The 15,052-nt window shown below is 44.0% G+C and overlaps 1 protein-coding gene across 4 annotated transcripts in view; it reads left to right on the top strand.

The window, feature by feature from the left end:
* Positions 1 to 12,302, top strand: part of TACC3 (transforming acidic coiled-coil containing protein 3) — a 534,052-nt gene extending 521,750 nt beyond the window's left edge. For all 4 annotated transcript variants that reach the window (XM_086964227.1, XM_086964225.1, XM_086964226.1 and 1 more), the window contains exon 16: positions 12,111 to 12,302. In XM_086964227.1, the coding sequence (XP_086820353.1) occupies positions 12,111 to 12,176 (66 nt within the window). In that variant the 3' untranslated portion in view covers positions 12,177 to 12,302. The remainder of the gene's footprint in view (positions 1 to 12,110) is intronic.
* The last annotated feature ends 2,750 nt before the right edge of the window (positions 12,303 to 15,052 follow it).

Below are 15,052 nucleotides of genomic sequence, written 5' to 3'. Positions count from 1 at the left end.
ACACCTCGCCATTCCCACGATACACTCAAATCTCCTTAGACCCCCCCACACTAAACAGCAGAATCTCCATCCCCAATAACCTTAGAAAAGTCCCTCTCTCTCTAGAACCCTCTGCCACCCTCAACACACCCCGTCTCAAATGCACTCTCCTCAACTGCAGATCGGCCTCGAAACACTCCACCGCCAACGCTGATCTCCTCTTAACGCTGGACCTTGACCTAATCATCCTGACTGAAACCTGGCTAACTGAATCCTCGTCACCTATAATGGACATTCTAGTTCCTCCCAACTACCACATCATTAGACTCGACAGGTCAGGCAAAATAGGTGGTGGAATCGCATGCATCTACAGGAACAACCTCTCTGTCCTGAAAGTAAATTCCTCCTCCCTAGCATCCCCTACATCCTGTGAATACATCTGCCTCGACATTACTAGTGAGGGCAAACCAATATGCTCTCTTCACAGCATTTACCTTTTCCCAACAAATCATGGATATGATCTCAACCAATGCCGGACGGCAGCCCACCCAAATATACCTTGGCGACTTCAACCTCTACTGGAACGATCGCAATGACGCGGTGGTAAATAGTCTTAAAAATTTCCTCAATGCCCTTGACCTCACTCAAATATGCAACAGCCCGACCCACGAGAAAGGCTCTATCCTCGACCTTATTATCTCCAAAGAGGAGTCTATCCAACTCGAGTCCATCCAACCCTGTGACTGGTCAGATCACCATATTGTCACATTCTTCATCAATGAAAAAGTTAAATTTAACCCGGTTCAACCCTCCAAGTCCAAAGTCTGGAAAAGAGACCTGAAAAAACTCAACCCAAGCTCTCTGCCCCCTAACAGCTGCAACCTCCTACTCCCACCGACCGGCGCTAAGGATGTTCAATCCCTGACTGACCACTATCTCAACACTATGACCTCAATAATTAATGAGGCTGCACCTATGCAGCTAAAGAGTCTCTACTAAAATCTCCAATCCATGGTACGACGGGAGTCTCAATGAGGATAGACGAGACATGCAAATGGCAGAGCGCACCTGGAGATCAGCTCCCTCTGCACTGCACCTAAAAACTCTGAAGAGAAACGCCTATTTCAGGAAAATAAAATGCACAAAATCAGATTTCTTCAGCCGCCAGCTCGACCAAGCAAAAAACCGTCCGAGAAAACTGTTTGAGCTTATCAGAGCACAATCCAAGGAACAACCCCAACCACTCGGCACTGTACGCGAAGCACCCTCCTGTGAAGACTTCTCCGCTTTCTTTATCCAAAAAACTGACAACATAAAGAGCGATCTCCTCAGTGACGCAAGCCTCTACTCCAAACCCCACTGCATAGCGCTCACTGAACCAAAAAACAATGCTACATGGTCAACCTTTAGCACCTACTCTGAAGAAGAAATTGGCAAACTGCTCAGCACCTTGAAACCATCCAACCACCTCACGGACCCCCTTCCTGCTAACGCTGTAAAAGACTTTACCCCTTTGCTTCTCCCACTCTGGACTAAAATTATCAACAGCTCTCTTCAACAAGGAACCATACCTGACTCCCTCAAAGTTGGACAGGTCACACCCTTACTAAAGAAACCTACAGCCGACCCCTCTGATCTGAACAATTACCGTCCCATTACCAATATTCCTACTCTCGCCAAACTGCTGGAAAAATGCGCACAACTACAATTGACTAAACACATTGAACAGTTCGATCTCCTCAACCCTCATTAATCAGGCTTCCGAGTAGGTCACAGTACAGAAACTGCTATGACTCACATAATTGACGACGCACTTCAAATGCTAGACCAAAATGACACCTGCCTCCTCATCCTTCTTGATCTCTCTTCAGCATTCAACACCGTTAAACATGAGAATCTACTCTAACTACTAAACACAAGAATGGGTTTATATGGAACTGTTCTCAAGTGGTTCACTTCCTTTCTTCACAACAGGTCACAGAAATTCAAGAGCAACAACCTGATGTCCTCGCCAGTACCTGTAACGCTAGGCGTCCCCCAAGGATCCTCCCTATCCCCGACTCTGTTCAACCTAGTTATGGAACCTCTCACCACCTTGCTACAAGCATCCAATGTACAATTTCACATGTATGCCGATGACACCCAACTTTATCTCAAAGTACAATCCCCCAAAGACATTTTGCTCCTGAACTCAACGATCAGAAGCACCCAATCCTGGCTTGCCGATAATCATCTCAAAGTCAATGCGCTGAAAACAGAGTTCCTTCTGATCTCACCTCCAGCGAAGATCTCCACTACTCAAAGTTGGCTTAAACACCTAACCACACTCAATGTCCAACCCACCATCGTGGACTCAGTAAAATCTTTAGGCATAACACTCGACACCAATCTCAACATGCAGCAACATATCAGCAAGGCCACTAAGGGAGCGAACTTCCAAATCAATACCCTGAGGAAACATAAACCCTTCCTCTCTGCCAAAGACTTCCAAACAGCAGTACAAGCACTAGTCATCCCTCGAATTGAATATGGCAGCATCGCCCTCTGCAGACTCCCCCCTAACTACCACCACACCCCTAAGAGCTTCTCTAAATGCTGCAGCGAGACTCATCACTGGTTCAAGAAAGCAATCTCACATTTCCCCTGACTTGAAATCCCTGAACTGGCTGCCTTTTGAAGCCAGAATACATCTGAAAATCGCCTGCTTGACACACAAGGCGGTACACCTGAACTCACCCGGCTACCTCACTCAGAAGCTGACAATATCTGGCGGTGCTAGAAACACTAGAGGCACAAACAATCTTCTACTGAAACCCCGAAGATTCCGGAAGGAAAAAACCTATGAACGCTCCTTCTCAGGAATGGCACCCAGGATCTGGAATTCACTCCCTCCCGAAACAAGGCGCATCTCTTCCACTACACTCTTTAAGAAAGAAGTAAAAGCTATCCTCATGGCTAAATACACCTGAACTATCATTTCGGTCTCTTTAAAGACTCTGCACCGCTGACAAAGCACCCCAGCTGTTCTACCGGCCTGACCTGCATTTTTGCCGAGCGAGCGAGGAAGGCTCTGCTTTCATCTGAGACTCCCGCGCTGTTGAGACCCCCCACCGCCTCTCCGCCGCCGTCCTGCTGTTTCCTGCCAGCTGACAGCGGGGCCGCCGAGTGGAGCGAGGCGAGGGGCTGCCTACAACTCCCGGCAGCCCTCGAGGTCTCCAGCCACACCCCCTTGACGACGCGCTAGGAGGCGCATAAAGGGCGTTACAGCCATAGGGAAATTGACACACGCTGACAAAGCACCCCAGCTGTTCTACCGGCCTGACCTGCATTTTTGCCGAGCGAGCGAGGAAGGCTCTGCTTTCATCTGAGACTCCCGCGCTGTTGAGACCCCCCACCGCCTCTCCGCCGCCGTCCTGCTGTTTCCTGCCAGCTGACAGCGGGGCCGCCGAGTGGAGCGAGGCGAGGGGCTGCCTACAACTCCCGGCAGCCCTCGAGGTCTCCAGCCACACCCCCTTGACGACGCGCTAGGAGGCGCATAAAGGGCGTTACAGCCATAGGGAAATTGACACACGCTGACAAAGCACCCCAGCTGTTCTACCGGCCTGACCTGCATTTTTGCCGAGCGAGCGAGGAAGGCTCTGCTTTCATCTGAGACTCCCGCGCTGTTGAGACCCCCCACCGCCTCTCCGCCGCCGTCCTGCTGTTTCCTGCCAGCTGACAGCGGGGCCGCCGAGTGGAGCGAGGCGAGGGGCTGCCTACAACTCCCGGCAGCCCTCGAGGTCTCCAGCCACACCCCCTTGACGACGCGCTAGGAGGCGCATAAAGGGCGTCACCACCCCCCTCGCGGGACGCGAGTGGGACGCTGGGCGAAGCCTGGGCCAAGGGTGGGCCCGTCCAAGCCCGTCACAGACCGGAGGAGACCGGGCCGGGCGCACCCCCCTAACAACTAAGGAAAGGTAAACCACCGAGGAAAGGCTCCCCAATAAAAAGTATAAGCACTCCTCCCTTCTGAACCAATTTCACACAAGGTCATTACTTCTGCTCCATACCTGCTCAAAAAACGTACAATGACCACGAGAGGCTCCAGAAGCAAAACCATGAAAAAAAACGTAACAACTACCGTTGGTCCAATTGAACAATTCCTACACAAAGTAAATGAAACCATAGATCAAACAGTTATGCTGCTTGACCGTCGTGTATCATACGAGTTAGACCAAGCACGGCGCTCATCTATGGGCACCTTGGCACAGGCCCAAACACCAAACACGATACCCCTAAATAAATCTACTATAGATACAAACGTTGAAATACACGCCCTACCTAACACTGTTGACTTATCGGTAACCACTCAATTGTCACAATTGTCAAATTCGCAATCCTCAGAGGACCTTGAACTAACCCCTGATATCTTCGCAAGCCTCCAACCAACTACCAACGACCTAACACAACATGAACTAAGAGGCTTAAGAGAAGGAGCAATTCCAAAACAAAACCCTTTACAACTACCATCTAACAACCCAGTTCACATAAGCGCTACTAACCCAGATACTGCAAGTCAACAAATTCAGGAGAACATCGTCATCACAGATTCCTCTAAGAACATCATATCCGATGTCCTCATAGTCGAAGACCACGTAAATAGACCTAGCTCCAATAAGATTCGTCAAGACAAACCACTTGCCCGACCAGAAAAAGGCACAAATCACTCTGCAGCAGATATATCACTGTTAAACAAAATCGCAGAAATGATAAGACAACAACTACAACCTCTACAAAAAAGCCTTGAGGTAATAGAAAAACAAGTGGCCATATTAATAGCCTCTGCAAAAACAACTACCATTTCAAAGAAAAACGATCTTCCTGTTCCTCTAGGCGCTGCCATCGACCCAGGAAAAGGAAATATAACCAACCCACCAAAACAAACAGTCAAGAAACCAGTCCATACTACCATCACAAAACCTACAACGAAAACAGTCACAGAACTAGAAAATAAACCTAGCAATCAAAATAACACTGTAAAAACAAAGTCCGTTCAAAATAAACCAGTACTCAATTTAAGTACTCAAAACCAACCAAATACAGACTCCAAATTAGCAAACGCCGCACAGACAAATAAACCTTCTAAACCATCAACTGAGACCCCCTCAAGACTCGAACAAACACAGACTCACAATACCAGAACAGGACAAGCAAATAAGAGATGGAGAAAGGTAGTTAATCTCCCTCCAGAAGCAACCCCGTTTGTAGCCATCCTAACGGGTGTCCCCGAATTAAGCAGAGACTCAGAAGAACCTACATGGTCTCTACTAAATAAAGTACGCTATTGGTTAAACATCAATAGACCTAACCACCCCAACAACATCTCCAGAATAACCACGGTAAGAAGAGTCTCGTGGATTGGCCACCAGCCCAAAACAATCCCAGGAGATTGCATAATTGTAAATTTTGAAAATCCACGGGCAGTCGATCACACTTGCTCTTGGGATACCCCAGAATACAACGAAGGAATAAGTGTTAAACGTCTATCCTTTTTTTATCCCCGACAAACCCATCGCTCTGAGGACCCTACCTGGCCATCAAACTGGTCCTGGAGCCAACCCGACCAAGGTCAAAGAAATTGGCATCAGGGAAATAGGGGACAAGGATATAACCAGAGGTTCCACCCACAGAACGACTGGGGATACGAACCCGGCGATCAAGGTGACTGGAATTTCGGTAGAAGACCACATCATCAACTGCAAAACGAACCATGGTCGGGAATACCGACATTTAACCATTTTAGCTGTCTAGACATGGTAGACTGACCACCACCACAGCCCCATTCTTCAAATCTCCCGCATAATACCATTACGTCACCACTTCTCCTACCTACTGCTTCCAAAATAAACATCACACCAAAATCTCAGTCCATAACAAGGCTAAGAATAAATGATGATACACCAAAACAGGGAAAACGAAATGGAGCCCGTCAGACCGAACCCACACGACAACACGGTAATTTGGTCCCGGATGTGAAAAAATTGTCATCATCACCTTTAAATAAATGTCTGCTTAAAACAAATCAAATAACTGATTTCCCAAAAACAAGCACCCAAGAAAAAATCGCCCCACTTAACAATCACCCGATAGATAAAGTTGAGCGGAACCTGTTGTTCTGGAATGTGGCGGGTCTTGCAACAAAGCATCAAGAAAAACCATTCTTGGAACTGGTGCACGCACAAGATTTAATAGGGCTACAGGAGACATGGCTGACCGATCCAGTCCATCTACAAGGTTACAGAACATTCTTCTCTAAAGCTACCAAACCGCAATCAGGGAGAAACAAAGGAGGCCTAATAACATACATCTCGAATCTCTGGCCCTGTCAAGACATAACACCTGTAATTCTTCATCAACACTATCAAATAATCAATATCAAAGTTACCATCAATATTTCTTACACAATAGTAAACTTTTACAACAATATGAGCTCAGAAGACCTATCCAAAACACTAAGTGAAATAACTGAAAAAATAAATACGCAAAAAATCAAATTTGCAAAAACTACACACACAATAATCTGGGGAGGAGACTTTAATCTACATATCTGCAGCCAAAGTAATGCACCTACCTGTGGGATCATCGACGAGTATGATAATCCCTTAACACACTTGGAACATACGGAAGAAGGAAACAACACACAAGCCACCATCTTCGAGCTAGACCTAGGGTTTGCAAATATGATAATGTCACCAACAACCCCATTCAAGCCAACTTTCCACGGAAGAGGGGCGCAAACACTAATTGACTACATCCTGGTTTCTACCACCAACGCAGACTCTATAAAGAAATTTGAAGTAGTTAACAACGCACTCAGTGACCACTATCCCCTCAAATTAACATACCTCGAACCTGATCGCCACAAGAGTCGAGTAAAGGACAACCAACCTTTATTATTACAAGACAATCTCACGCTAAACAGATTAAATGGCTTTACCTTAAAATGGGACACCCTAGACCAGGAACTTACCACCAAAAGTATAGTGGATAAATGCAGGCCATACATCGAAAGCTGCTTAAATCCTTTAGCAGGCGCAGACGAAATCCTGACTGACTACGACAGAATAGTGAAAATTATAGGAAACGAACTAACCAAGCCCAGAAAACAAAACAATACCCAAAGAAAAGGATGGTTTAACACCAAGTGCACAAAAGCCTACTCTACCCTAAAGAAAGCCTTAGCAAAGAAAGAACGAAATAGGGAAGAGATAGCCAAACTACGGAGAAGCTACGCGCAAGCACTTAAAGAACGGAAAAAAGAGATTCAACATAATCTCTGGACTCAGCTTATAAATAGTAGCTTGCAAAAAGACAACATAGCATTCTGGAGAATACTCAAGACTCCTTTTTTGGTGGGGAACAAGGAGGGTCCATCTCTAGACGTAGCAATCAACGCGAAAGATTGGGTGGTGTACTTTTCAGAAGTCTTCGGAGAGGCAAGAACTGAAGTTCTACCCACAGGACCAGCGCTCCCACCGGTGAAATATCCATTAGATATACACTTTACCATCAACGAGACACAGAAAGCCATTAATTCAGCAAAAAATGGTAAAGCGCCAGGCCCAGACTCTGTTCCAATGGACCTCTATAAATCTCTCCCTAACCTCTGGTCCCCACTTTTAACAAAAGTACTGAACGCAGCTAAAGAAATCACCCTCCCTAAATCTTGGTCAACATCAATCCTAATTCCCATCTTCAAGAAAGGTAACAGAGACAGTCCTTCCTGTTACCGACCCATCTCACTACTGGATTCCGTGGGTAAGATGGCAGGAAGGATTCTCCTTAATCGTCTACAGGAATGGTCCCAGGAACACGGGGTCCTCTCAGATCTTCAGTACGGGTTCAGGGCTCGCCTGAGCACCGTGGACCAAGTTCTGAACCTAACTCTACTGGCCGCAAAGTACACAAGTGTCAAAAAAACCAGTCTTCACCTAGTCTACGTTGACCTTACGGCAGCGTTTGACTGTGTGGTACATACAAAACTATGGCTAATAATGCAGGATATGGGGATTGACCCCTCAATCATAGATTTTTTATGTGAGTTATACTCTGACGCCACAGGCAAGGTAAGATACGGGCTGGAAGGACAACTCACGGACAGCTTTCCAATACGGAAGGGGGTCAGGCAGGGGTGTGTACTGGCCCCCTTCTTATTTACGCTGTACACCAACGGTCTAGAGGCAGCAATGCTACAGGGTACAAAAGACTTTCCAACAGCAGGACGGCGACCAATTCCAGCACTGCTATATGCCGACGACGCGGTGATCCTTGCCCGAACTCCAATTCAGCTGCAAAAAGCCGTAAATTACTACTGTTCCTTCATGACCAACCTCAATCTGAAAGTAAACATAAAGAAAACTTTTGTGATGCATGTCGGCAGTAAAAGGAAAAAGATGAAAACAATTTTGGTAGATAACACACCACTCGAAACAACAAAAACCTACCCATATCTTGGAATTACCATCGATGAGGAGTTCAAATGGAAAGATGCAATTAATTCCCGCAAGTTATCGCTCATACGAACAGTCGGCGCCCTAAAAGCCTTCTCACTCCGTCTAGGGAAAAAACCCCTGGCGGAGATGCTAAAGATCTATAATGCAAAGTGCATCACCACGGCTATTTTCGGTGCAGGAGTTTGGGGAACGGCAAACGCCGAGCAAATCCAAAAGATTGAAAACACCTTCCTCAAATTCTTACTAGCAGTTCCCAAGAGCACGACCACCCTCGGATGCCACTTGGAACTAGGACTAGAATATATCTCAGATCTGATAAAGATACAACCCATAATGCTATGGCGAAGAATATGGGCAACGGAAGAATGTACACTCACAAGGGCAATTATTGAGGACTGCATGGGCTTAGAACACATGGAAAAGATTAGGTGGCTTCAGTACGTAAAAACCTTCCTCACAGATATTGGCTTACAGAGGTTTTTTAACGACCCACAGTCAGTCACAGACATAGCAAAAAAGGAACTAAAAAAGATATGTCTGTCCCACCTAAACCAACTAAGACTGATGTCAGAAATAGGCAAACCAGCAGTTCAACATAGCCTCATGATACAATCTGTTCCGTCCATGCAACCATATCTACAGGAAGACCTGACACACTTTGAAAAGCTACTGTTAACCCGTTTTAGGTTTAATCTTTTCCACATCATGGTTTCGTTTCCCACCCAAAACAACTGGACATACACTAGAACACCATGCCCCTGTGACTCCACCTCTCCACAGTCCACAATCCATGTCCTCTTCTTCTGTACCTTTTACACACCATTCCGGAAGAGATGGATTCTACCTATCCTAAAGGTAATGAAGATCAGAAGATGTCGCCCAGCGTTTTTGGCAATGCAGCATTTGGACAATCTACTAGTCTCAAGATCCGTGGCGCATTATCTTAAAGTGTGCCTTAAACACCGTACGAACTTATAAACATTCCGTGAATCCATCAAAAAATGGCCTCTAGTAAATGCATTTTTGCACAGAATACAGTGAATTAATTTTTAATCCATATCATGTACCTTTTAAATGTATCTATTTTTATCAGTGTTTTTATAGTATAAATTTGTACTTTTGTGGTTTTCATATTGAAATCCGAATAAAGTTAATTTTGATTTGATTTGATTTGACTCTGCACCGATCAGTATTACTTGTTTGACCCCATTGCTTATTTGTATTACTTGTATTATTGATTTACATGATTGGCTTTGCCCCCACCTTTTGTACTGCTAGCTTTAATGACTTACCTGTTCGACTATGCTCCCTCATGTACCCCTTCCTTTGTAAAGCGCTCTGATATCTGCAAAGATCTTGTCTGCGCTATATAAAACTTTCAAAATAAAATAAATAAATTTGTTGCAGGTACACTTTCTACAAGTGGAATTTCTACAATAGTAATGTAACATCCGCCTACACCAGTAAGCGGGATTTAGCACCACTATTCCAAACTTTGCACCTCTACTCCTAGCCACCACTGATTGCCTTTCAACTGCTCCTGTCTATGGTGAAAAGACACACTTGTCCCTAAAGTGCTTTAAAGAGAGCCAAGCCATAGCACACAGTTTGGGCTTTTCAGTTCCAGTATGTCCATCCCTCCAAATAATTTCACAATTTCAGGGATATGCTGGAGGCTGTGCATATCGACATCAAGGTCAAATGCCTGCACAGCTGCTCTTCCAGCCTTTTTGAGTTAGTGCGGCGACCTGGCCCTCAGTACCAACACATAACCCAATCCACTCCTCTGGCAGCAACCTCAAAATCCTTTTAGGTCGCCCTTAGTGGCACATGGACATCCAGTAGGAGAAGGGTTCTACTCCTCCACAAGGGTGGCAACATATTACATAAGTCCTGCAGATTGTCCAGCAGGGCTAAGCCATGCCACTTCTTTTTTGACCCGTTGCACTAGCCACCTTCATTGGCCCACTTGTAGGAGGACCATATGTCCTTTTTTATAGGATGTGCAGGCTTTTTAATTAAAGGAACCATGGAGATCGTACCAGCCTTTGAAGTGAAAATTATGCTTTTCCTAGTACTTCCTTGTGTCAAAAAAAGGAATCCTCCACCCTGTCCTACATCTTTTCTCTTTCAACGCTTTTCTGCACAAGGCTAAATTCAAAATGTTGTTTTGGCCCAGGTTCGATTCCCCTCCCCCCCCCCCAACCCAGACACTGGATGATGTTTCTGGATCTGCAGGATGCTTATTTTCACATCCTCTGACCTGCATGCTCATAGGTGTTACCTGCAGTAGAAGGTGGGCCACTAGCAGTTTGCTCTATTTCCTTTCAACCTCACCAATACTCCTAGGGTGTTCAGGAAGGTGTTGGTGGTGGCCGATACCGATCTCCGCAGGTCGGTGGAGCCAGTCTCCACCCTACCTCAAAAGGCTGTTGCAGATTTGCTTGCCACAGTCAGCCATGGATCGCCTCCAGACTACTGCGAATCTCCATCAATCTGCCAAAGTCACACCTAACTTATTTGCAGAGGCTTCCTTTAAGCTAATCCGTCCTGAATACAGTGTGCTTTTTAGCCTTTTCTCCAGACTAACGAGCCCACAACATGCAGGCTTTGATTACCAAGTTTCAGCTTCTAAACATTAGCATCTTCGAGAAAGTAAACTAAGATGCCACTGGATTGACGCTAGCCTAGCTGATGAGGGGGTAGAGGTTTCCAAGATAGTCTTGCTAGATTTGGAACTATTTCTTTTTAAACTGTTGTTATTGAAGTGATCTTTGTTTTCTTTTCATAGCATTTAAATGCATGTTTAGTAGATTATCTGGCCAGCCACTTGCACTGCTACACACACTGTATTGTGCTACTTGTGCTGGATATAAACTCTCAAGCTAAGGCTCAATTTGTGCGTTTTACCTGGAAATACATTGGCAGAACCACTTTGCAGGGTTGGGGAGTAGTGGAGTTACTGCCACCCCATCCTAGTATGTAGAGGATGCTTCGGGATGTTCCATGCTTCTTTTGAGAGAAAGGGTAACTATGTAGACATAACTTTTAAACAGCCAGATCCCAATCTCCTCTCTGGTGTACCCTTAATTACTAATACGAACAATGGTGAAACACAGACCGATCAATAGTGGCCTGTGGTCGGGTATATTGTGAAGATCAATGTATGAGGCTTCAGCTTACACTTGTTAAGTGACAATCCTCACACACTGATCAGGAGGAAGGACTGGACAAAGAGTACAAAAACCACTATACTGAGGGACTTGTTTTTAGCTAATTTTACAAAAATTTACATTTGTACCACTAATTCCCCCCTTTTATGCCATACGTTCTCTTTCTGCTTCAAATGGAAGGTAAGATAAAACTAGTTTAGAAATATTTAAGGCAAATTGGTACAAAAGATGGACTTTGGAAATATTTCCATGATCCTTCCAGTGGCAGTTGCAAATATTGTGAACCTGGTCCATGCTAGACAGAAAACAGTTAACGTTTAGTAACTTTCTTACTATGTTCAATGTGTGCCTACTAAGAATGATTTAAATAGATTACACAAGCCAAATAAACATTAATTTCATATTCTGCATTGAGTTGCAGTGTTCTACTTCCGTATTACCAATTAATGTTCTGTTTTTTGTACAGAGTAAAGAGAATGATGAACTCACGAAAATCTGTGATGACTTGATAATGAAAATGGAGAAGATCTGATTGCTCGAGACATCCGTTTCAAAATCTGTTTTCTTCTTAAGTCTGTCTTCCTGTTTGTCCTTTCTACGAAGTACTTTTGGTTTTATATGTTAATTATATATGTAACAAATAAAGATATTAGAGTTAGTTTGTCTCTTTATTTAATATCTTTAGATGTTATGAGGATTTTGGCTTTGTATTAAAATAATTTTCCGTACATCACAATGTGGTGCAGACACTTCATATACGTGTAACCCTTCAGTAATCTTTTAAGTAACTCAAAGCTATGGGAAAGCGGATTGGAACAAGCCGTGGCAAGCCTGCTTAAAAAGTACAAAAGCTGCAGTGTTAAGGTGCAAACTGCAAGTAAATGAGTCTTCTCAAAATAAGTAGAAGAAACATAAAATGAAGGATTGCCCTACTAGACCTGGCACAAAAGTGTGCAACCTATTAATTTGGATATGCACAAACAAAATACTGTCACTTAGTGAAGAGAACCAAAGCTTGAAGTTGCATGAACATTGCCTGCATGGCTGTATACGGTGGTGGTTAGGTGAAGTGTGTGAAAGACTCTTGAACAGACGAACAGACACATGGATGGAAAGGGTTGACCCTGGGGGATGTGTGTATGTATGTATGTATATGTATGTATATGTATGTATATGTATATATATGTGTATATATATATATATATATATATATATATATATATATATATATATATATATATATATACTGAAAAAACCATAGTTTTAACACCAGTTATAGTTAAGTGGAAATTTTACTCGCATAAAACCATTGAAATTCCCACGTTATAGTTAGTTGGACTCACTATAACTTGCGCGTGCAATGCACTGCTGATGACGTCACATATTACATCACTCATGACCTGGTCAGTGACATCACTCATGACCTCACTGATGACATCTCAAATGACCTCACTGATGACAACATCCTTGTGACAAAGTGGCAGACCTCCTATCAGCATAAAATAACCTTTGACACACACATTCAAAAATAGAAACTAACATTTTCTTAAAAAAGGAGAAACCAATACCAATTACAACAACTTATTAGGTAATTCAAACAACCGCAAAGGTGCACCACAAAACTTGAAACAGTAGTAATAATAATGATATATCTTGAAGATGTTGGAGTTCTTCTTCAAATCCTTTATTTTCAAAACATTTAGTCAAACATATACAGCCGACGCGTTTCGTCCCAAACTGGGACTTCTTCAGGGCTGTCGGTAAAAAACATATATACATATGATCAGTAATGTATGTACTGAAATACATTTACAATTTAAAAACATTTAGAAAACCAATTAAAAACGCTTTACTACCATAGACGTGGAGCCTATGCATATGTTAGATGTTAAGGCATTAGCTCACTGTCCATCTGACAGCAGGGTAGTATAAGATGGCCTTAAGCTATGTACACGTGTATATACAGTATTTACATGTGAAATCTATATCACTACACTTCAAATGTACAAGATTGGAAAATACACATATATCTTACATTTTCAAGACATGGGAGACAGAATTAAACACATGGCATAAAGCCCATGTGTTTGACCATGACACAAACGAAACGCACTGGGAGAAGGCACCCTGTATATAAATAGAGGAAAGCATAGTGTGAGTCTAAGTTCTTGGCCCAAAGGGGATTTAAGGGTCCTATCAAGTCTGGTCCTATCACTAGTAGTACATGGGGTCCACAAACTCATTTACCTTTAAATTGGTCGGACGTCGCGTGCGTGGGAGAAAAATGGAAGCGTGGTCCTGGGGTCACCTTGCCAGCTACAATTATCCTATTATTTAGGTTCTTTCCGACGCTGTAATTTTATCTGGGACATGAAAAGAAAGAGATATCTATGTGAACATAGCAGCTTTTAATCTTGTGTTTAAGCACAGCAGAGTTTAGCAGAGTATGGTGAGCCTTGTTGCCTCTTGTTCGGGGCGCCTCTGGCTCCCTAGGTCAAAGTTTAGTTCTTCTTACAATAAGTCTACTTACTAAATGAATGCTAACGGGGGACAGCAATACAGATTTCTTAAAAGTTCTTCGGAGGTATGATGGGATTGTGCCACCTTACTGTAAGGACTGTCTCAGTCCGTATGCTGAAAGATATAAACAGAGCAAGAAAGGGGCTTGTACCCTGTGCAACGGCTCATACTATTGATATATAATCATTAATACGTTGGTGGCCAAGAGTAATTTAAAAAGGGGAAGATAACTGTCAAACATAGGTTACCTGAGTCAGATGTGTAAATGATGTTGGACTGGAGGTCCTGTGAGTCCTATGGAGGAGGGTGTGGGCACTGTATCCCAGCAGGCCTGTTAATGAAAAGTAAGCAGGATCCTGTTTGTCAAAAAGCCTCTAGCTCCAAGGACATGAAAGACTACCATGCATGTATTTAAGTAGTACCATGTGACCTAACGCCTCCAGTTTAGAATATAAATACAAATGGCATGTGCCAAATTATGCTGCCCCAAGTATAAGATCAAAAAGATGAACATGTCATGTACCAAACCCTAAGTCATTAGCTGGTAAGTCCTTATCCAATAAAGGGTTGTTTGTAAGGGGGGGAAAAAAGGACCCAGAGTTTCCCAGCCTAAGGTGCTCTATTGGAAAGTTGATCCCCAAAGTCTAAAGAACACAAAGTCCCCATTATAGAGGGAATGCCCAAAGCCTAACCTAACCTGAGGAACAAAGGTAAGTCTGCAAAGGTCAGCCAGGCTCTACTGGTTACAAGTGAACTCACCGTTATAGTGAAAACGGCCGGGGCCCATCCACAGCCCTCGTCCTGACCAACACCCGCAGCGACGTCGTGTGCTGAAGATGTGGGTCCATACTGCTCCCTTTATAGTAGGGGAGATTGAACTAATGGTTT

The sequence above is a fragment of the Lissotriton vulgaris genome, chromosome 3_2 (assembly GCF_964263255.1).
Source record: "Lissotriton vulgaris chromosome 3_2, aLisVul1.2, whole genome shotgun sequence".
Lineage (NCBI taxonomy): Eukaryota > Metazoa > Chordata > Amphibia > Caudata > Salamandridae > Lissotriton > Lissotriton vulgaris.
The sequence above is the reverse complement of the archived record's forward strand: the minus strand, read 5'-3'. Positions and strand labels throughout refer to the sequence as shown.